The sequence below is a fragment of the Lepidochelys kempii genome, chromosome 4 (genome assembly GCF_965140265.1).
Source record: "Lepidochelys kempii isolate rLepKem1 chromosome 4, rLepKem1.hap2, whole genome shotgun sequence".
Lineage (NCBI taxonomy): Eukaryota > Metazoa > Chordata > Testudines > Cheloniidae > Lepidochelys > Lepidochelys kempii.
Genome location: NC_133259.1, coordinates 19,184,985 through 19,207,681, shown reverse-complemented (window position 1 = coordinate 19,207,681; position 22,697 = coordinate 19,184,985). Strand labels below are relative to the sequence as shown.

General features: G+C 41.0%; 1 protein-coding gene across 6 annotated transcripts in view; it reads left to right on the top strand.

Moving 5' to 3' along the window:
• The first annotated feature begins 524 nt into the window (after nt 1-524).
• KLHL8 (kelch like family member 8) overlaps nt 525-22,697 on the top strand; it is a 44,461-nt gene continuing 22,288 nt past the window's right edge. Inside the window, exons 1-3 of one of the 6 annotated variants that reach the window (XM_073340623.1) lie at nt 966-1,181; nt 9,154-9,208; nt 14,897-15,226. In XM_073340623.1, coding sequence (XP_073196724.1) covers nt 14,978-15,226 — 249 coding nt within the window. In that variant the 5' untranslated portion in view covers nt 966-1,181; nt 9,154-9,208; nt 14,897-14,977. Of the gene's footprint in view, nt 708-965; nt 1,212-9,153; nt 9,209-14,896; nt 15,227-22,697 lie in introns of those variants that run through there. The other 5 variants (XM_073340624.1, XM_073340620.1, XM_073340621.1 and 2 more) reach the window with 5 other exon arrangements.

Genomic DNA, 22,697 nt, shown 5'->3' with positions numbered 1-22,697 from the left:
AGTTCCAGTAGGTGTTCAGATACCTGAGTGATGAGAAAGGTGGAAATGTCTAGAGAGAAAGAGAGAAATAAACACAGGAATCAGTAACCCTTTAGTGGGGTATACTGGCCCTTTAAGCCCAGAAGGGGCAAGGTGACCCTGTGCCAGAAATACGGGCACAAATGAAAGCCGAGGACATGGCCAAAGCCAGAGCAAGAAGAGTGGAAGTAGCCCCAGGGAATTAGTGGTTGGCGGGTAAAACTCAGCCCACTGTCTTTTTAAGGGTTCAGGACCAGGAACCCTGTGGTGTAGGATAGGGCAAGGCTTCCCTCTTCCTCAATCAACCAGAACAAGCCCTCAGAAGGAGGGCAATATACACGCTGCCCCTTCCTTCTCCTTCAGGATGGGGAGATGCGAGGAGGAGGAGGAGGAGGAGGAAATCTATTTGTGTGGAGGAGGAGGAAATCTTTCTCCAAGGGAAAGGGGCTGAGTGTGAAATAGGGACCAGCTGGAAAGAAACTGGTTGAGGCCTGTCGCTGGTCGGAATGGCAACCCAGAGCCAGGAGAAAGGCTACGAACTCCCGGAAGAGGGAGAGAGGCTGTTTGTCTTCTAGTCTGTCTCTAGGAGGAGTGCTTGTGAATTCCTGAGCCAAGGGAGGAAACGGCTTTTATCCTGCTCCTGGGAGAGTCCTGCGGCCCGCTGACGCAAAGGGGGAAAGGCTGTGCAGGTGAGGGCAGGCAGAAGAACAGCGCTTCGCCGAGCTGGCCCGTGAGGACCTTTGAAGAGACGGAAAACCCCTGCCCGCCCCCCCCGTCGCCGGACCCCCGTCAGCGGTCAGGAGGAGCCCTACCCCGACGTTTCCCGGGGGCCCCGCAAAAAGCAAATTTTCCCCCGCCCCCGCCATGACGGCGGGTCGGCGCATGTGCAGGAGTCCCTGCCGCGTGCGTTTTGCGGCCCCCCCTCAACCATCCTGGCGCCTGGGAGGAACTGCACATGCGTAGCAGCCACCCCGCTCACGGTCCTGTACGCGCCAGAGAGCTTCCCGCACCCCGCCGCACGTCCCGGAGCTGGGATGCGCGCGCACAATCTTGCCCTCCCTCCCCCCCGCCCCTCCTTCTAGGGTGGTGGGGCGCGTGAGTCCGTGGCTGCCGGCTCTGGGCTGAGAGGGCGGCGGCGGGTAGCGCAGCGCAGCGCGCGAGAGGTAACGGCCGGGCGCAAACGCCCCATGTAGGTGCGCCCCTGGGCTCGCGAGCGGCGGGATACGGGGGCGGGGTGTTTTTTTGAGGGGGGGGGTCGTCTGCCGAGGGGACAAGGTGGGGGCGGGGGAGGTTAGGGAGGAACCTGCGGGGAGGCCGGCTGGGAGAGGCGGGTGGCTGGGGAGCGAGGCGGAGGGCAGGAGATGGGTGGCTGGGGGGATGCATCTTTGTAAAATTATTATTTCCTTATGCGGCTGCAGGTTATGCATTTGCGTACCGTGACCTAGCACCTTTGTGACATGGCAGACCCCCACATTTTGGCAGCAAGGGGGTACACACGTTATTTTCATGCATAACAACATTGGGCACTTTACAAGACGTCACATTTTTCACTTATCACTCAATTTGAATGTGCAAAGTATTGAACTAGTCAACTCATTTTTCATAAACATGAAACTTCCTCTTCCTCGAAAGCATCTAGCGATAATGCAAATACTCCAGTAATGTAACATGTTATGAATGCTCTAATTAGAGCTGTACTGCTGGCCTCAAATTGCTGCTGCCTCTTGGTTACAGGGCTAAATACTGTATTACCCCTGCTAGCACCCAACCAAGATCCAGGGTACAATTTTTTTAAGTACGGTAAAGGCACACACAGTCTGCCTTGAAGAGTTTACAATCCAATTAGGGTCTCAAGTATTAAACAAAAAATGGTCTCCTTTCCTCTCTCACTTGTGGGAATAAACAATAAGTTGTAGAAGCATTTTACTTGGTGGGTGTGGGGGGTATATTGTATATATGGGGGTGAGTATGTGTGTAATTTAGCGAGGAAAAGCTAAATCAGAAATAGTACAAACTTTTCTTTCTACATGCTGAAGTTAGTAGTCATTTTTATATGTTTGAGTATTGAATTCCACAGTCCCGGTCTGGTTCCTGTGAACACTGTCTACTGCTGTCCTGGTCAACGGTTTTTAATACAGTATAGCAGTTGTGACAGGTCATGGTTATGAAGAGAGACACAGTCTCATGTAGCTAGGGCCAATTGCATGATGGTCTTGGAATACGAAGACAAAGTTCTAATTGGATTCTGGATTTAACGTGGAGACAGTGCAGAGCATGCAGCATAGAGGTGACGTACCTATAGTGATTTGTATTAGTCAGCATTCTGTATTGGCAAAAGCTTTCTTGGAGGTATGTTGCATTCTTAGATCTGAATTGTAGTAACTGAGCATTAGTCATGATTGCATGGATCATCATGTCTAAATCTAACAGGATGGTGTGCAGTTTTCTAGCTCACTGAAGATTTAGAACAGGTCTAATCACTCAGAAGCATAACAGAATCCCTACGTTCCAAAACTAATGTATCCAGCCAGTCATTCAAATCACTACAAAATACCCCATCACATCAAAAATCTCAGCTCCCCCCAAAAGCCCAACTAATTTGAGGGTTATTTGTAATAATTCTTCACAGCAAGAAATAGGTCTGGAGTTGAATGGAACACTTCATTCTATGTTATCTCACTACCTCCCTTATTGACTTTATGTAGGTGTTTGAATATGGTAGAAAACATGATTGTTCATCTTCTTCCAGAATCCAAAAAGGTTCAAACATGAGTCTGTGGATTCAGTCTGAGAGGAAGAACTTAAGTTGTTTTAGATTATTTCCATTCACCACTGCAACCTCTTTGAGAGGCAAGATAATTTGATGATTGTTGGTATCAAATGCAGAGAGGTCCAAGAGGATGAGAATGGATGGCCTTATCTTGACAGTGGACTGGAAGAGGTTGTTGGATAGAGCAAAGAGTGCTCCTTCTGCACCATGCCTTGACAGAGAGATCCAGGAGGCATTGGTGAATCAGTTTTTGTTTTCTCAATTAGCTGGTGTGTGAAGGGAAGTTTAATACTGGATGCTCACCATTGTCAAGTGACAGTTTCTTTATTAATGGTCCAGCTATTGTGAATGTGTTTGTGTGTGCCATAGGTAGGGCCCTACCAAATTCACAGCCGTGAAAAATATATCATGGACTGTGAAATCTGGTCTTTTGTGTGCTTTTACTCTATACTATACAGATTTCATGTGGGAGACCAGCGTTTCTCAAATTGGGAGTCCTGCCCCAAAAGGGAGTTGCAGGGTGGGGTCACAAAGTTACTGTAGGGGGGGTTGTGGTATTGCCACCCTTACTTCGGCTGTCCAGTTCTGAAGGCAACACAGGAGAGTGGGGGCTGTTGGCCAGGCGTCCAGCTCTGAAGGCAGCACCCCGCCTGCAGCAGTGCAGAAGTAAGGGTGGCTGGCCAACAGGCTCCACTCTCCGGCCGCCCATCTCTCAAGGCACTGCAGAAGTAAGGGTGGCAATACCACAACCCCCCCTACAATAACCTTACGAACCCCTCCCCCCCCCGCCTCCTGTTAGGGGGCTTATTCCTTCACCCACTCACTTCCCTGGTCCTTCTCACATGAACAGAGCAACAATACCCGAAGTCCAAAGGTGCAAACAATTCGATGTTTATTGGGGTGAACTTCCAGCAAGCATGATTCCAGTTTCCTTCCTTAGTATCCTCCTTCCCAGCTCTGACACCACAGAGCCTTACACCTGTGTCCCTGTTCCCATTCCTGCCCTTAGCCAAACATGATTCCAATTTCCCCAGCCCCATTCCCTGTTCCCATTTCCCCCACCTGCATGCCCAACCTCCTACTTCCTGATTGACTGCAGACTATATAGTAAAACTTGAGTTCTGCTTAGCTATACCTTAACCAATCATTTTCCTGAAATTGAACTAACCAATCCTAACATTGTAACATGATTATGTAACCAATTATATCCCACCACCTTAATTAGTTTACACCCAGCAAAATTAATTATACAGCAGACAGAAACAATCACAGAACCAGACAGAGATTATACAGACAAACAATAGCAAAGTGGGAACTATAATGACAAAATAATACAGAAGTGAGGATTTCACATCCCAGCTATTGATAAGTGAGTTCTTGCCAGACAGGATGCTATCAAACTAAGTTTCCTTTTATATTTTCCAGGCACTTCCCTTTCTCTGGAGGTGACAGGCACTATCAGGACAGGATTGTATTCCTAACAGCCCAATAGCACCTTATTTCAATGTGACTAGTTTGGAATGTGAGGATGTGACCGTTCACTTCCCAGCTTATGGCTGCCTCTGTTGCTTAGCCAAATACCCCTACAATAACCTTACGAACTCCACCCCACCCCCCGCCTCTCAACTCCTTATTAGATCAGGATCCCTGCAATTACAACACAGTATGCATCCGATGAAGTGAGCTACAGCTCACGAAAGCTTATGCTCAAATAAATTGGTTAGTCTCTAAGGTGCCACAAGTACTCCTTTTCTTTTTGCGAATACAGACTAACACGGCTGTTACTCTGAAACCTGTAATTAAAACACTGTGAAGTTTCAGATTTAAATAGCTGAAATCATGAAATTTAAGATTTTAAAAATCCTATGACCATGAAATTGACCAAAATGGACCGTGAATCTGGTAGGGCCCTAGCTATAGGGTGGGAGGCAGGATTCCCTGAAAGAAGGCATTGTCAGCTCTCCTCCCCCTTTTGTAGGGACCTTAGATTATCTGAACCTTTACCAGACAGGAAAGCAGATGCTGGCAGCAGCCCCAATTGCTGTTTGTCCTTGGATTGCTATTTTGTGAATGGCTTGGATTTTTGGAAGGTGGGATTTTCTGAATCTGTGCTCAGTTTGACTTTCCTGGTGTCCATGAGACTGTCCTCAATATTTGTGATCTTTGAAGTACATGATTTATTTCAATCTATAGATATGAAAGACATGTCCACAGCTGTAGGGGCTCCGATTATGTATAATAAAAATCCAAACAGAATTAGCTACCCAGAAGCTTAGGTGAATACCAGTGCACTGTGGATTCTTACCGACTTCTTAGCTAATGAAATACTCTATCACAATCATACCCTCAGTTCTTCTCCAAAGCCCTAGCAAATAGAGGATAGAAGTAATTCCTCACAGCAAGAAAGATTCTGAGGTTGGGTGGAAGTTGTCTGTGTTTATGAAGAGGTTTTATGGCTGAAAGAGTTTTGCAGGTATGTCTTTGTAGCTCCTAGGCCAGGCTAAAGAAGCAGGTTCCTTTTTGTGCCTTCACAGTTGTGGCATAGGATTGTAAAAATTCCTTGTGGAAAAACAAGTCTGTCTGATCATGCTTTTCACCACAGATGTCCAGTTTTTCTTTCTTCCGTTCTTGCTTTTTCTGCCAGCAGTTGTCCAAGAACCAAGATATTTGTGTGTGCAATGGCCTGAGAGAAGGTGTTTGTCTGCAGCAGTCATCTGGGTTTCATTGTATAAAGAGATTAAATGTCCTTGGGTTGTGCCAAATATATGGAGACCTTTTTCTTTTACATTGTCTCATTAACCATAAGGCACAAAACAGTATTTCACGAATTGTTATAAACACAGCTTCCTTTGTATTGATTGAATCCTAGCTTGTTTTCATGTTGAGGAGTCTTAATCTGTACTGTGCAAGAAAGTAAAGTGCTTCTCTTCTGTATATTTATTGTTAAAAGATTTAGTTGATTAATTCAGTGAGACGCTGAATTATTTTTGTTTAACTGTATGGGTTTCTTTGTATAAATCCAGCCACAAAATTAAATGCTTCTGGGGCTGGTAGAATGACACTTCTTTTCTCATGATTAATTCACTTATTTCAAGCCCAGTATCAAGCAAAAAATAATTAAAATATACATTTCATGTTTTCTTTACGTATAAATACTCTGTCACTTGCTCTGTCCCCCTTCACACTCCCAATTAGCATGGTAATCCTAAGCAGTTTTGCGTGGGGCTTGTGTAAATCGGTTAACTGTTAATCTGATTTAGTAAAGAAGAGTTTTGAGGTTTACATTAACTTATTTTTGTATAAGGTATACTTCTGCTTCCTGACCTAGCTGTAATCAGAGGATGAATAGTGAACAGCTGCTTCTGCAGCCGATGCCAAGGCTGCTTCTTGGTTGCAGTCTGGACTAGAGAGCTGCATTCCCCTCCTCTTCCTTAATTTTCTCAGGGCATATCTACAGTACAAACTAAAATCGACCTGTGTTATGTTGACTTAGAGTCACCACAATAATTACTGCAGTAGTTCATGTCCATGCTGACCTCCTTCTGTCATTGGTGCGTGTCCTCACCAGGAGTGCTTCCACCAACTTAAGAGGGGCAGTATAAAAAGGTTGAGAGCCCATGCTCTCAGCTCTGCGCAATTCCCCTCCGGGAGCCCAGGCAGCAGCCCAGCTGGGGACCAGGAGCCCCAGTGACAGCTGGGCTCCAGCTGGAGCCTCTGCACCCTCCCCAGAGCAACAGCAGGAGCTGTGAGCAGTTTTCTTGTCAATTTCATGGCTCCATGCTGGAACCTTGACATTAGCTAGAATCATAGAATATCAGGGTTGGAAGGGACCTCAGGAGGTCATCTAGTCCAACCCCCTGCTCAAAGCAGGACCAATTCCCAATTTTTGCCCCAAATCCCTAAATGGCCCCCTCAAGGATTGAACTCACAACCCTGGGTTTAACAGGCCAGTGCTCAAACCACTGAGCTATCCCTCCCCCCCAAACAACAGCCTGTGTACTCAGTTTCTTTCAGCCCATGTTTGTAACCCACAGGGTCTACAGGGACACTACTTCACCCTATCTACACAGATATAAGCCCTACGCCTCTTGTGGAAGTTGAGTTATGTCAGTGTAGTAGGGCACTTACATCCGGGGGGTGGGAGGAGAGAAGCAAGGCTGTAGTGTGTACACTGACATAATTAGGTCTTATGCCTTATGTTGACCTAACTTTGTAGCATAGATCCAATACCAGTCTCTGTCCATCCTTTGGTTCAGCATACAATCCAAGCCATGTCTCCTTTTATTTTAAGTTTTCTTGCTAGATCAAGGGACAATAGTTGAATTGTTTATAATTAGTTAGCGCTGTTAATATTTACACTACGAAACTGTCCCGGGTGTGTGTTCCTACCTTTCCTGAGCATAATTTTTTGTCAGGCTGATTAATTTAAAGCTTATTAAGTGTTCCTGTTTAATTAAATGTGAAGTGGTTTGACTAGAATGGCTAGTTCAGTACCTGCTGAATACTGACTTTGAGGTATCTTTATTCTCTGAATTGGTGCAATTCTAAATGTAGGATAGTTGTTCTAAGACTGTACAGAGGTGAGTTTGGAGGAGGGGCAAGGTGGTGCACCTGAGGAGATCTGGCCATTATCCTGAATGTATTTATAAGCCTGATGTCACAAGGAAATAAGACAAAATTTCTTCTTGATAAGTATATTGGTGGGGATGGGGTAACTTTCTTTACTTGTCTTTGTCAGTTTGTTTTTTATTTGATTTTTCCACCCAGTCTAATGTTATGAATATATTGAGATAGGGTTAGAAAACTTTTAATGACGGAGATCTGAAAGTTCATTGCTATTTCTGTACTGTTAAAATGGCTCTCTCTTCTGTGAGGATTTTGAATGTCTCATGAGCAGACAGGTCCTCAATAGTTGTGCTGTAGCGAGGTGGTGCACATACTGGAATACTTGGTGTGTATTATGTTGACTTGACCACTTTTAAAGATGATTGAGTTGGTTTTGACTTTATCTGTAAAACACTTTGCATCTCCTCTTATGTGTCATTTTGCATGTAGTATATAATGCACAGCACATTCCATCTGCCAACCTAAACACTTGAGCTGACCCACTTAGTAAATGAAATGTGGAAACCAATATATTAATAAACGTGAATAACTTTAAAAAAAAATCTAATCTGTGCCTGAGACACTATACACCAGAGACGAATCTTGTCTGCGAAGACTATATACAATTTATTATAATATAATTAATTTGTAGACATAATTCTACTTCTAACTTCAAAATTAAGAAGCATAGAATCATTTTGCAGTTTAGAAAATTATACTGATTAAAATAGGCAAGCCCATTATGTCTTCAATGCCAAATATTTTGTGACTAGAATTTTGTTAAAATTCAATTCCATTCCATTCAGTATCCAATATCTATAAAATGAACACTTAGAGTTTGCAGTCAAACCCTTAAAGTCAGAAAATACTAGGTTAAGGTTTCACCTGGAACCTTAATTCTGTTCCTCTGTGCCTTATGCATTACAATCTAACTACATATTTCTAACACACCAAATCATAATTCTTTTTTCCCCTGGCACATGTAGCACTTTAGATTTCTTTTCCTCTTGTTTAGTTTTGCTAATTTCATTGTTTTAGTGGTCCAGCATCTCTCTATTGGCACTTTTTTTTTTAAAATATAACAGTTGCACTTTAAGTTTCTTCTCCTTTAGAAACTTCCAAAACTGTCTGCTTGTGGGAGATTCCCTCAGACATTTAGAATAGAAAATACAATTGAAGCCAGTGTTGTTTCTCAGAACAGAAGAAACTTGATAGTCTCTAATTAGCAAAAGACACATACACGTGTACAGTACCTAGATCTCTTTTAATGGTAACTTAATAAAGAAAAGTGTGTGTGTTGTGGTTTTAGCTTGTAATTTACCCCAGTAGATAATTTTTTTCTTTTTAAAGAAATTCTACATAGCAGGTACAAAACCAGGGCTTCTGTAACTAGAAGATAGTTGACTTTGTTACATTTGACTGAATTATTTCACTCAGGGAAAAGGAGAAGCTGTAGGGAAACAAGTCACTCTATAGTTAACTCATGCTATTAGATCAGTTTCTGATATCCACAGTGAAGCCTTGACAGAATCCCTTGACCTATCCTCCATTAAGTTATCTAGTTCTTTTTTGAACCCTGTTATAGTCTCGGCCTTCACAACATCCTCTGGCAAAGAGTTCCACAGGTTGACTGTGCAATGTGAAGAAATACTTCCTTTTGTTTATTTTAAACCTGCTACCTATTAATTTCATTTGGTGACCCCTAGTTCTTGTGTTATGAAAAGGAGTAAATAACATTTCCTTATTTACTTTTTCAACAGCAGTCTTGTGTTCATTGATACTCTGCGTCCAAACTGAAATGCTTCTGAACTGACAGTAAGCATTTTTTTTCAAGAACTAAATACATTCAGAAACAGAACTAGCAAGACCATTTTCAAGAGTACCAACTGATAACTCCCTATATTACAACTTCTACTGCACCACAAAGAGGAGAAATTCTAGGACACATCACTTATTTGCAAAAGCCTCAGCCATTTCAGAAGTGCCAGAACTGTCAGGTGCTCCCTATCAAGATTCCAAATTTTTCAGCTTTCCTGTGACAACTAAAACGCAGTAAGACTGTAACGGGCGCACTCACCTCTCGCGAGCGCTCCCCTTGGCTGAGTGCATGTGCCTGTACTCACTCACTCTCCCTGTGGTGTGTCTTTGGTGACTGAGCCCTCTGGCTGAGTCACATGCAGTCCATCTATGTGATGAAAGCAAAGCAAAACCCCTTTTAGGGTATAGGTCCAACAGGGGTCTCTCTCCGTAACATCTCCCACAAGTTGTCCTTGCTCTGGGATAGAGTTCCCAGGGTTTCCTCCCTGGTGACAAAGTCTTTGCCCTCTTAGGGCCTTTCTGGCCAGAGCTCTCCAGCTCGGTTGCTGTAGTTTAGTGCCCCCCTCTGAGGTGCCTCAATGTCCAGGCCACTTCCCCCAGAGGCTGATGGGAGTGGGGGTTGGGGGGACCCCGGCCCGCTCACTACTCTGGGTCCCAGTGCAGGGACCCCGTAGATAATAGCTTTCTGCTGTGTCCCTTTATCTAAGTCGCACTGCTGCTCTAATTCCCTGGGCTACTTCCCCAGGGTCCAGGGCTGTCTTCACACTTACCTCAGAGCCTTGTCCTGATGGAGTCCCCACAACCAGCTCAGGGCTCCTCCTCACTCTCCCCAGTTTCTGGCAGTACTACCTCGTCTGAGGTCCTGCAGCTCCCTCAGCCAGCCACACACCATCCATGCTCCTCCAGCTCTAGCAAGGAACTGGAACTTAAGCCCTGCAGCTCTTCTTATACTGACCTGCTGGGCCCTGATTGGTTGTGTCCCACACAACCACTCTAGGCAGCTTGGAGTACCCTCTTCACTGCCCTTTTGTGGGGCAGGGTGTGGCAGGGCCACAAGGCCTCCAGCAGGGGGCCTCAGAGTTTCTGATATTCCCCGTCACAAAGACTATCTGTGCTATGTAGGCAATCGTAATTTGGGGTGTATCATAACACGCTGATTTTTTTTTAATGCAAATTCTATCAGTATATATTTAATACTATTCAGTTTATTTAATTCAGTAAAAACTTCCATTTTCCATAAGAACCTCAACTTCAGTTTACCTGAAACAGCTGCAGAATTTTACTTGCTGCAGAATTCGGTGCTGTAATGTGGGCTTTATTGGTGCATGGGTTTCAGCCTTTCTTGTGGACAAGACAGAGCTAATCCTTGTAGTTCCAAAAATGGACGTTATTGTTTCAGATGGAGACTGAAAAGAGAGGAAGTTCCTAGTGGAATAATGCTGCATGTAGGGTGGATAGTTGTCCCTTAGGCTGTCATGGACAAAATTTGTTTCAGCTTTTGAAAAGATTTTGGAAAACCCTGGAGCATGAGTCCAGCCTGGATTTTTGAGTTGGAGCCAGGCAGATGACAAAAAAGGCTGACATAGCCAAGTTCTTCCCTCTTTAGGCTTAGCGACTTCTGTTTAAGTTGACATGTACGATGTAGCTGGAATACCAAAAAGAAGCTTGGTGAACATTGTAGTTCCAAACATTAACTGACCATGCCAACTGCCTCTAATTGTTCAAAAGATTTAATATATTAAAAAAAACTTAGCAAAATTGTACCATTTTAACAAACATTACTTATTGGTTCTCCATCTATTAGGTTAACCATAGGGGAATCACATAGTATCTGTGATGTCACAGTTAACTTAGAGCAAGTCAGACATTCTGAAATGTGAGTAGGTAGTTTTGTAAATAGTCATCTTAGGTTGTAAGACTAGCTGTTTATGTAAATAGTATGCACCAATACTAGCTTAGATCAAATCAGGGTTATAAATGGTGCTTCAGGCAGGGTGGAATGATTTAAAACAAGAAGATGTAAATCACAGATTTGCATCAATAGGAAAGACTTGACTAAGTCACTGACTTGACTTTTTTTGTTTTCCTCCCCAAAACAGTTCTCATTAGTAGCAGGGTCAAAACCTACTTTGTTCAAGCAAGGAGATGACTTAATTTAACATAGTACATCTATTTTTATGTCACGATAAAGTGTTTTGTAGACACAGTTTATCAATATATCTAAACTTTATTGCTATAGAATTAATTTGAGTATTGCTAGAAGAATCCTGTTAGAATCTATTTGTATTACATCAAAATAACACTAACATTACATACATGTCTGGGTGAACTAAATACTGTTTCCCGTAACAACTCTCTAACCTTCTTGGTATCATCTTAAACCATGAACACTCATCCTACTACTTGTGTCTACAGATCTGCCTGTCACCACTTCTGCAATATTGTCTATGTATGCCCAGGTGCTATTGCCTCAGTTTAATCTATGCTGAATTCTCATCCATGTTTTGGTCCTTTTGGTTATTGCAGTGTATCCTTTCAAATAACCTCCCTAAGTCCAAACGCTCAAAATTCCAGCATATGTAGAATGCTGCTGCCTGAAGCCTTCCATGGTTCAAAACATAACCACGTATTGCCCTATCATGAAGCAACTTTACTACCTCACCAGTCAACTTACAATCCATTTCAAATTCATTCTACACTTTTTTAATGCTTTCATGTTGTTCCATTGGCTGACGCCAGCTGACCTCCTGAACGTTATCTATTTTCCACCTAGTGGAAGTATAGTACTGCCTACTTGTAGTCTTGCCAATGTTGGTGGAAGAGTCTTCTCCTCTGTTCTAAACAAGGATATATCAGACTGTAGCTCATGCCAATCTCCTTTCACATTTCAGTTGAAAATAACCTTTATTCTTGTCTGTCTCAAAAGAATACCAGCTAGATTAAATCTAGTCAATTGTTAAAAAGCTTCAGTTATTTTAGATACCCAAGTTGCCCTGCCATATATGGCTTTACAGATTTATCCCTCTCATAGCTTCCCTGTTGCTGTGCCAGACCCACACAAACATGGGAAACTACCTATGCAGTGGAAATTGGGAAGGTGCCTAGAGCACTGGGTGGGTACCTATAGGTGTAATTTATTTTATTCTGATTTATTTAGTTTTTTAAACTGACTAGACACAATTGTTTCAAATGCACAAAGTAGAATATTTTACTTACTGGTATATATTTAAAATTACTGTAATTGGAGGGAAAAAAGTAGGTAAAAATTTCAGTCAGATTGACAAGTTTACTGTCCTATTAATTTTTCTGTCTCTCTAGATCTGTGGGTCAGATTGCTTCCACTAGTGGCAAGATTATGATTCCATGTTCCAGCTATTTTGTCCTCATATTTAGAAATTAAGATATTAACATATTGAAAGTTTTCTTGTTATTCCTGGTATAAAGCATGTTGTGCCCTTTCCTATTTGTTGGATATTTGTACTGTATACACTAGAAATTAGGGATGTTTGCCAACTTGTTTCCCGTATTCCATCAAGTTTTAAATTGCTCCAAGAATTAAGAGAGTAAACGTAGCTATCAGAGAGGAACATTGTAATAGCAAGATTCAGCATAGAAGTGAAAAGTGCTTTCAGTACCACTGAAATACACACTGGATAGCCTTATTACTGATGGCTACAGAAACAATTTTATATTTGTCTTCCTGTATGGTTACTCCCTTTTTAACTGTTACTTAAAAATACTACTTCCTTATTTCTTTTAATTTTGAGGATCTTTGACTCCCAGTGATTGTAGACGGTAGTAGCCTAACATTAACAATTCAACTGTCACATTGTTTAATAAATTCTGTGTACTCCCACAAATTTTATAAAAAGAAAACTCAAAGGAAGGCATCAATACTGTTATACACAGGAGCGTGCAGTTCCTATACAATATTTGGATGCTTAAGCAACTCTGCAGTAAAAAAGGGCAAACCACTGCAAAATGCTCTAAGGAAGTTCCCATTCCATTAAGTCATTTCTTCACAAATATTACACTCTGTACATCTAAATTCTTGATCTTTCAGAATGCTATAAGTAGAAGAGAAAAATTACTGATATCCTAAATATCCTGTGTGAATGTTGTTACTGTGCTGCATACTGTGTATTACCTGACATGCAGCAAAAAACTGGATTAAATTCCACCCCCCTCCACCCTCCCAGCAAGCCCAGACAAGCCCCAACTTCAAAGGGAACAGCATTTATGTATAAACCTGGATCATCTTGCTAGAGCCTATTAATGTGTTTTCTAAGTTAGCTCTGAGGTACAGTGGCAGCTGGTAATGAGGGACTTCACTCCAACGATAATATCCCTTCTCCTTTTTTTAAACAAAGCTGTGACAGATACCTTTCTTTTCCCCTTTCTCTGCAGCCCTGTAAGCCTGTGGGGGGAAAAGGTATATTAACTTGAGCTAAAATCTTAAGGGGCTTATTTACACACAAGTGCTGCAGCAGTGCCGCTGTAGGGCTTCAATGAAGACGCTACCCCATTGGGAGTGGTTCTCCCATTGGCACAGATAATCAACTTCCCTGAGAGGCGGCTGATGGGAAAATTCTCCTGTCAACCTAGTGCAGTCTACACTGGGGTTTAGGTCGGTTTAACATGGTGGATTTTTCACGCCCCTGAGCAATGTAGTTATACCAACCTAATTTCCTAGTGTAGACCAGGCTTTAATGTTTCATAGCAGACATGACAAGAACTTTGATTTTTGGACAGAATTTTCAAAACGTTTAAATGACTTGGGAGCCCAGCCCCACGTCCCTTCCGTAAATGGAACTTAGGAACCTAAGTCAAGTAGATGCTTCCGAAAATTTTAGCCCTCATCATTTCCCTTAACTGAGTTTTCATTCACAAATTGAAGTTGGCGCCTAATATTGCTGTTATATATTTTTTTAAAAAGTCAATTATTATCCTCATGTACATACTTGAGAATGACACAGAAGTTCAAAACACACACCTTCCCCCTACTCTAAACAAGCATTTTTTCATGATCCTGGATGAGATGTATTGACATCACATCTAAAATTTCTTTAGTTGTAGAGAACTACATAAACAATATTGGGCACCCTCTCTACTTAGAAGGTTTCAGTGTAGGTCTGAATGAAAAGGCAGTCATTCTTGATGAAGCAGGAACAAAGTTTTGTACAGCATTTTCATTTTAATGCCTCAAAGATCAAGAAAAATAATTTGGTACGCTGAGGTTGCTAGATAAGAGCATTAAAAATTACTTCTTTCCTTTTATTTTCCACTTCACAGCTTCTAGGTACAAACAAATTTCTAAAATACTTTCAAATTACAATTCTTTTTATTTATGAAAAATTGTTAAATACAGAATGTCTTTGATATTTTCATTACACTTAATTTTGACTAAACATACAAAACACATTTTCAGATTGAAATATCTTACTAGGTTTAAATAAAGTCAAATCAATTTTCCCTAGAGAAGAAATCCTACATTTTTTAAAGATACTATCTGCACAGGATTCTGACTTGTGGGTCTGGTGCTTCCTGTGTGATGGTATCTTGAAAGGAACAGAATTACTGGTAAGAACTCTGAAAGTGCACATTGGATATTAGACATGATGTACATTTGGAGAAGACTATCAAAAGAAAATGTCTAATCTGTTTTTGTTTTATCATTGCAAATAGGAAGATGGCGATTCTACCTGACTTTGGACGTTTGGCCTGAGTTCTGATGGAGCTGGATTTTTCTTGGTTTTTTTATGGGAAATGTTTGAATATTCATGCTGTGAAAGAAGAAAACATCCAATGGCTTCAGAATCTATGACCCCAGAATCAGCAAAACACTATCAAATAAAAGGGAAAAGGCAGCAGCAGCAACAGCAGCAGCAGGATAGATCTCTGAACAGTGATGGCGAAGAAATCTTCGTATTTGAAGCAAATGAAGCTTGGAAGGATTTTCATAGCTCTCTTCTTCACTTCTATGAAGCTGGGGAACTCTGTGATGTTACATTGAAGGTGACGGATAAAACGATTCACTCTCTTTTCCCATTACCCACATCTGTTATGTTAATAGTTTGTGAAGCATGCTCTAAAATGTGCTGCAGTTTTAATCATCTCTTGCAAATTATTACAATCCCCTGATTTTGGGGTATGGTTAAAGGCTGCTTGTGATTCTGTGAACACTACTGGCAGCTCAGGAAGTTCAGGCTGAGGTGCTGAAAATTAAAAAAAATCTTTTTCCAAGAATCCTAATATTCCTAATTCTCTGCTAAAGAACAAAACAAAACAAATGACTGGGGGGAGAAGTGGGAATTTACTATGCGGGTGTTAAGCAACATTATTTATTCACTAGCTGTTGTTGCATTGCATCCCTTATTCTTCATCTGTACATTATAGTGTAAGTTTTGTGATAAGGACCCCTTTTTATATAGCACCAAAACAGCATTAAGTGCTTTAGATAAATATTAAGCATGGAAGATTAAAAGAGATGGTGGGGTAGTTCCACTCCCCAGATAAGAGTCAATGCCCTAGTGAGAAGCTCATCCCCTATGCCACCCTCAGGTGCTCAGTTTTCTATCAGAATGGTGTTCCTGGATCCTATTTGGGGACTCCACATTTTCCATAAGCCTCTGCCTAATGGATATCTGATAGATTTTGAAACTCTCTCCTCCTATCCACTTAACTGATGGAAAAGAGAAGGTATAATTCATCCCCATCCAGAGCCTACTATGAAGAGATGCAGAGGAAAGACATTTCTGCTACTCTGTTCTACTCCCACACTCCATTTTGGGGGGAAAAGGGATCTGAGGCAGTCCTCTTCTTAATTAATATATTCATTGTCTATTGCCACTACTGGTAGGAAAGTTAAGCACAGCAGCAGAACAAAGAGACACAATTCTTGACAGTACTTGTGTTGAGCTCTCCAAAGAGTTTACAATCTAAGACATTCTCCTATCCTGAGGATGCTGCCATATGAACAAGTCATTGTTGGAAGGCAGGATATTGGCAGATACATACCAACCCTAACTCTCTCCCCATTTTTTATTCTGCTATCTGAACATCTCCTTCTGGAATAATCTCATTGTTCGTTTCCAGTTACCCATCCTCATGTCTCTCCCTCCTTTCCCCCTTTCTCCTTCTCTCTTCCCCACCCCCCTTAATCTGCATACTGTAAATGTTATTTTAAATGTCTTATGCTTACCTCATTATATGTTTGTTATCCAATTTTTTTGATAGCTTACACATCTACAAAAATGTGATTTGAATTATATTTTATTGCAGTGGATTGAGTCAATTAAAAAAAATCCAAACAATTAGCCTGTATCATTTAAGTGGGAGTTTCTTTTTTATCACAAGCTAGCTCACTTTAACTGATCTGCAGTGAAGTCATAATCATGTTGAATATCGGTCTGTTATGAAAATGATTTTGATATCACAAATTGAGCCATCTAGCTTCACTGCAGATTCAAGAAGGACTAAGGCTGTGAGGAAGTCTTGTTGAAATGCAAATAATTAGCCAACTTTGCTAGAACAGGTATTTAAAACAATCATACTACAAGTAATTGAAATCTGAAATACTGAATTTGGAAGCTTTTTTTGCCCCAAGATAAACTCCTTAAAAATATCATTTCTGTCAGAAAATTTTGTAGCTATTAAGGTTACAATTTTGTAGCTATTAAGGTCACTAACTGACCAAGGATTAAAGAAAAAGCTCTTAAATTTGTTTATTTTATGCATTTGGTAGCACTTCCTGTATAATGTTTCCCTCTGAATGGTGAAGGGGCCTGGCTTTTTCAGGCTCTTTAAGACGGTGTTACAATTAAGACCTGCAGCTGCAGTTACCCACCACTAGGCAGATGTGTGCACAGAGATGGAGGGGAAAGAAAGGCTGGGCCGTTATATTTAATGTTGTTTTCAGGCCTGCCCAAAAGACGAGCTGGAGGGAAGAAAAAAGCCTTTTTTCCTCCAAATTTAAGTTGCCAATGGCCCTTTAATGACATATACTCTGAGAGAATTATCTCACTTTAATCTTACAGTTCCACATATGTTTCTTCCATAATGAGATATTTCAAGAACAGAGGTAGACTTTTTCCTTTAAGGAAAATGTCCTTCGATTTCTCTTTAGCAGAAGGCCTGGGACAACATTGGGCAGAGGACCACTTACGATGTTTTTGAAGTTTGTGTTGTGCTGTGACTCACTGGTGCATGGTTCTTGCACTGATCATAAATGTATAACCCAGGAGTGACAGACTGAGTCAAAGAAATAAGGGAATAGAGGCTTTTATGTTTAGTACTATAGATTCTAACAAAATAAACAATTTCAATTGATGTGGCCATTCAGTAGAATCTGTAAATATGTAAATCCTGAATCCTCTGTTCAAGTCAGTGCATAATACTGAGAGAAATCAAATGTCAAATCTGCTAAAACAGTAACAATGCATTATTTCAGCTAATGAAATACTATACCAGCTGATCAAATATCACACTGGGCCATAGTTCAGAGGAGCAATTTCTTGACATCATAAATGGTCACTTCTGGAAACAGCTAGACACTCATTACAGCGATGGGAGGGATTCCCCCATTGTTGTAGTTAATCCATCACCCCAGTAGGTAATAGCTAGGTTGATGGACTTAGCACCATTGACTTAGCACTGTCTAAAGTGGGGGTTAGTTTGACATAGCTGTGTATCTCCGGGTATGTCTACACTGTAGTTAGACACCCGTGGCTGGCCTGTGCTAGCTGACTTGCGTTCCCAGGGCTCAGGGTGTGGGGCTGTTTAAGTGCAGTGTAGATGTCCAGGCTCTAGGACCCTGCAAAGTGGGAGGTAGAACATCTACACCACAGTTAAACAGCCCTGTGGGCACTGGCCAGCCATGAGTGTCTAATTGCAGTGGAGACATACTCTTAAGGGGTTGATTTTTCACATCCCTGAAGACATAGCTATGCCGATGTAAGTTCCTGATGTAGACCAGCCCTAATACAAAATCCCAGAAGGTATCCTTATCCATGGTTTGAAATCAGTTCAGCACCAAGTAGCCCAACTGTCCAGGGTAAAAAAATACCTATGCTGTCACTCCTCTGTTGTCTAAAAGAGTAAAACAGTTGGATGCTGTGTTTACTGCATTTATTTAACATTGTGTCAATCAACTTTCTATTTAATATGTTTAAAAAAATGTAACTCACTGTCTGTCTTCGTTATATGTACTTACCGTTAGAGGATTTTTTTAATCACTTGTCAAGGTTTTTTCAGAGAAGGTCACAAAAATGATACGGATATGGAACAGCTTCCACATGAGGAGAGATTAAAAAGACTGCAGTTCTTCAGTTTAGAAGAGAGATGACTAAGGGAGGATATAATAGACATCTATAAAACCATGAATGGTATGGAGAAAGTAAATAGGGAAATATTATTTGCCCCTTCAAATAATGCAAAACTAGAGATTACTTGATGAAATTAATAAGCAGCAAGTTTAAAATAAACATAAGGAAGGACTGCTTCACACAACGTACAGTCTACCTGTTGAACTTTTTGCCAGGGGATATTGTGAAAGCCAAAAGTATAACTGGATTAAAAAAAGAATTAAATAAATTCATGGAGGTTAGGTCCATCAGTGGCTATTGGCCAAGATGGTCAGAGGAGCAACCGATAGCTCCAGGTGTCCCTAAACTTCCAGCTGCCAGAAGCTGAGACTGCATGTCAGGGTCACTACGTAGATTGCCCTGATCAGTTCATTACCTCTGAAGCATCTGGCACTAGTCAATGTCAGAGGACAGGATACTGGGTTAGATGGACCATTGATCTGACCCAGTATGGCCCTCCGTATGTTCACTTCTGGCTTAACTCTGCCTTTTTTTTTTTTTTTTTGTATAATAGATTTCCTTTTTCCTTCCCCTCAAATACTGTCTTTTCTTCTCTAACCAAAATCTCTCTAAATATCATTTCTAACAACACTTCATTCTCTCCTGACCATCCTCACACCTTCACACATTTGCACATCCATGCACATGTAGAGCTTGGAAACTTATTGAACACCTAATAGAGGACTAAACCTACGAGCCAAAAGTTGCTAAGAAAAAGTGGGGAGAGAGAGACACTCAGGAGCTTGGGGGCAACAGGGTTAAGAGAAGGGTTCTGAAAATCTAAAAGTAATAGGTTTCTGTAGAAATTGCTCTAAAAACATAGAGAATGGAATTCTTTCTCTAGGCTTTTTGAACCATCCTATAGAATTTTATGGAATGGATATAAATCTGTATTCTATAGGATTTTTCTAAAAAGTAAAAACATAATTAAAATTTGAGAATTTCTGTAAGGATGCTGTACAAAGAACTTGCTTGCAGACTTCATGTTTCATACCAGCCTCTAGTTATTGGCTGTGATAAATTTGAAGCCCCTCTCCCAACACTCCACCTACTAGCTGGAGGGGAAAAAAAGCATTCACTGTTTTCCCTCTAACACCAGAATTCATACCTGTTTTCAGGCGTGGGATGCCAGCTGCTCTTCACCCAGCTTAGTAGGAATTGTGATGATGGGGTAGATGTCATCAGTACTGGGGAAGGGAAGGAAGAGGACTAAAAAACTTCTGTAAACAACTAATTGATGGGATTTGTCCACTGCTGGTTTTGATGGTTTGCCAGAGCCTTCTGATGACCATAGGATGTGCTAGACTTCATAAAGTTTCATTGTTCTAGATGTACATTCACTGCTTTGTTACTTCTAAAGTGGCTCTTGTTATAGGATCAAAATAGTACATATTGGATGTGTGTATTTGTGTCTGCATCAGAGGTTGTACTTGCTGACTAGACAGGAGTAAATGCTGAGATAGCCAGACTAGCTGGTAGTGAAACTCAGTCCCCTTAAAATGTATCTGTGTTGAGGATATCCACTAAGACTGTATAGATTGATAATGCTGTAAAACTCTGTAGTTGAGGGCTTTTCCTATCCCTTCCTATAAAATCTGGTGCTTAGGATGTACTATTAAAAAAATAGTTAAGATGGAATGGATAAAGATAAAGCAGTAGACAGTAGAATCTCAGACTTACGAACACCTCGGGAATGGATGTAGTTCATAACTCTGAAATGTTCATAACTCTGAAGAAAACTTTATGGTTCTTTCAAAAGTTCACAGCTGAACATTGACTTAATACAGGTTTCAGAGTAGCAGCCGTGTTAGTCTGTATTCGCAAAAAGAAAGGGAGTACTTGTACTTGTGGCACCTTAGAAACAGCACTATGCAGAAAAAATATGCTGCTTTCTCTCTATTTTTTTTTAGTAGTTTACGTTTATCACAGTACTGTACTGTATTTACTTTTTTGGGGGGGTCTCTGCTGCTTCCTAATTACATACTTTTGGTTCCAAATGAGGTGTGTAGTTGACTGGTTCTTCTTTAACCCTGGTGTTCATAGTTCTGAGGTTCTACTGTATATCCCTGTTCTGTTCATCTGCTAAGCCTTTTCAAACATTGAGGCAAAACTTTCCTCATGACACCTCCGGGCAGCTCCATATTTGAGTTTATAGGTGATGCTGGAAACAGCCCGTTTCCTCAGCACATGTAGAAATTTTTTTTGTGGTGCGGGTGGGGAGGGGTTGTAACCAGTAGTATTTACAGCTACTCTAGCTTGACATGAATCTTTAACTGTGGCTGTCCTAATTTTCTTCAGCCCTGTTTGTAGATTAATTAAAAAATAATACAAATATGCTCCCACGATTGTAATACAGAGAACTTGTCTCAAGATGAACACAGACCTCACTGATCAGTCACGGCATTATCCAAAACCTTGTTAATAGGTACAGGTTTAAAGCAAACAAAAGACAGTATTTCTTCACACAACGCACAGTCAACCTGTGGAACTCTTTGCCATAGGATTTTGTGAAGGCCAAGACTATAACAGGGTTCAAAAAAGAACTAGATAAATTCACGGAGGATAGGTCCATCAGTGGTTATTAACCAGGATGGGCAGGAATGGTGTCCCTAACCTCTGTTTGCCAGATGCAAAGAATGGGCAATGGGATGGATCACTTGATGATCACCAGTTCTGTTTGTTCCCTCTGCAGCACCTGGCATTGACCACTGATAGGATACTAGGCTAGATGGACCTTTGATCTGACTCGGTATGGCCACTCTTATGTAATCTCGTCCACCTTATATTTCTTGCTAGTAAACCTTTTTGGTTACATTAGATCTGGGTGGGCAAACTTTTTGGTCCTAGGGCCACACTGGGTACAGAAATTGTATGGAGGGCCAGGTAGGGAAGGCTGGGGGAGGCTATGCCTCCCCAAACAGCAAGGCGTGGCCTGGCCCCGCCCCCATTCCAGCCCCCCAGAACCCCCCCAGAGATTTTTTGTAAGTTTCTATATTAGTTCAAAAGTGCTTTATACCAGAGGCATTTTGCCATTTTAAATGGCCATTGTATTTGTGAAAGTCATTTGTAGAAACTTCTGTAACTTTGCTTTCAATTAAAGCAAAATATATGAAATCTACAATAATTTACAACAAAGTGGGCATTAGTTGGCTGATACACAAGAGAAAATATACAAAAACTATGTATAGGGCGTGCCTTTTTAGAAATGTAGAATCAGCATGTTGTGTTTTTTAAAAACATGCAAATACTCCATGAATGTTTGAATGCATTCTATAAATCCAAATAGAGCGTATTTTATGGATATTGATGTAATAACAGCTTCATATTTACCTGGCATATTTTCAGTAAATTTATATAATAATTTAATGTTGTCATTGATCTGACATGAGGTAGCATAAATCACAAGCTGTATTTCCTACAGGATGCTTCAAGTGTATTGGTAGTCTTTTAAAATATTGAATATGCAGCGTTCTGTGACAAAAGAACATATCCTTGCCAGTAATAAAGTATAAGCTTTAGACTTGGCCTGTTTTTGTGCCAGGATGTGGTACTGAACACAAATGTTGGGTCTAGAATTAATAATTTAATACAGTTCTGAGAAGGAAATCAGCTAAACAATGATCAGTGCTGAACTGAAGAGTAATACTTTAAAGACTGAATGATTTTGTGGAAATTAGTTTTAAATTGGCTTTTCTGATTACTAAATATAGTGTAAAAATAAGGAAATCAATGTGTTTAAGAAAGGAGGGATGTCAGTTGAGAGGCTGAACCATGAACACTGACTAGAAGATGGTTATTTTTGGTAAATCACATCTGACATCTGTGAAAGGCTGGTGTAGCTCTCAAATGTAGTATTAGTGGTACTCCACATACAGGGGCATAGATTGTTCATTTCCCTTATAGCACATTTTAGCCAATTTAAAAACCCATCTGTAGAATGAAATGTACATTATGGCTTGAGTTATAAGAGGGGAAACAGTACAGCACACTCTTTTTTTCACCCCAGTTCATTGATTTGAAAGGATGAAGAACCTTCATTCAAGAAAACGAACAGAACACCAATTTACAGTGCTGCAGTGTAACAGTTAAATACCATATCTTAAGTTTTCTTTAATTTGCACATG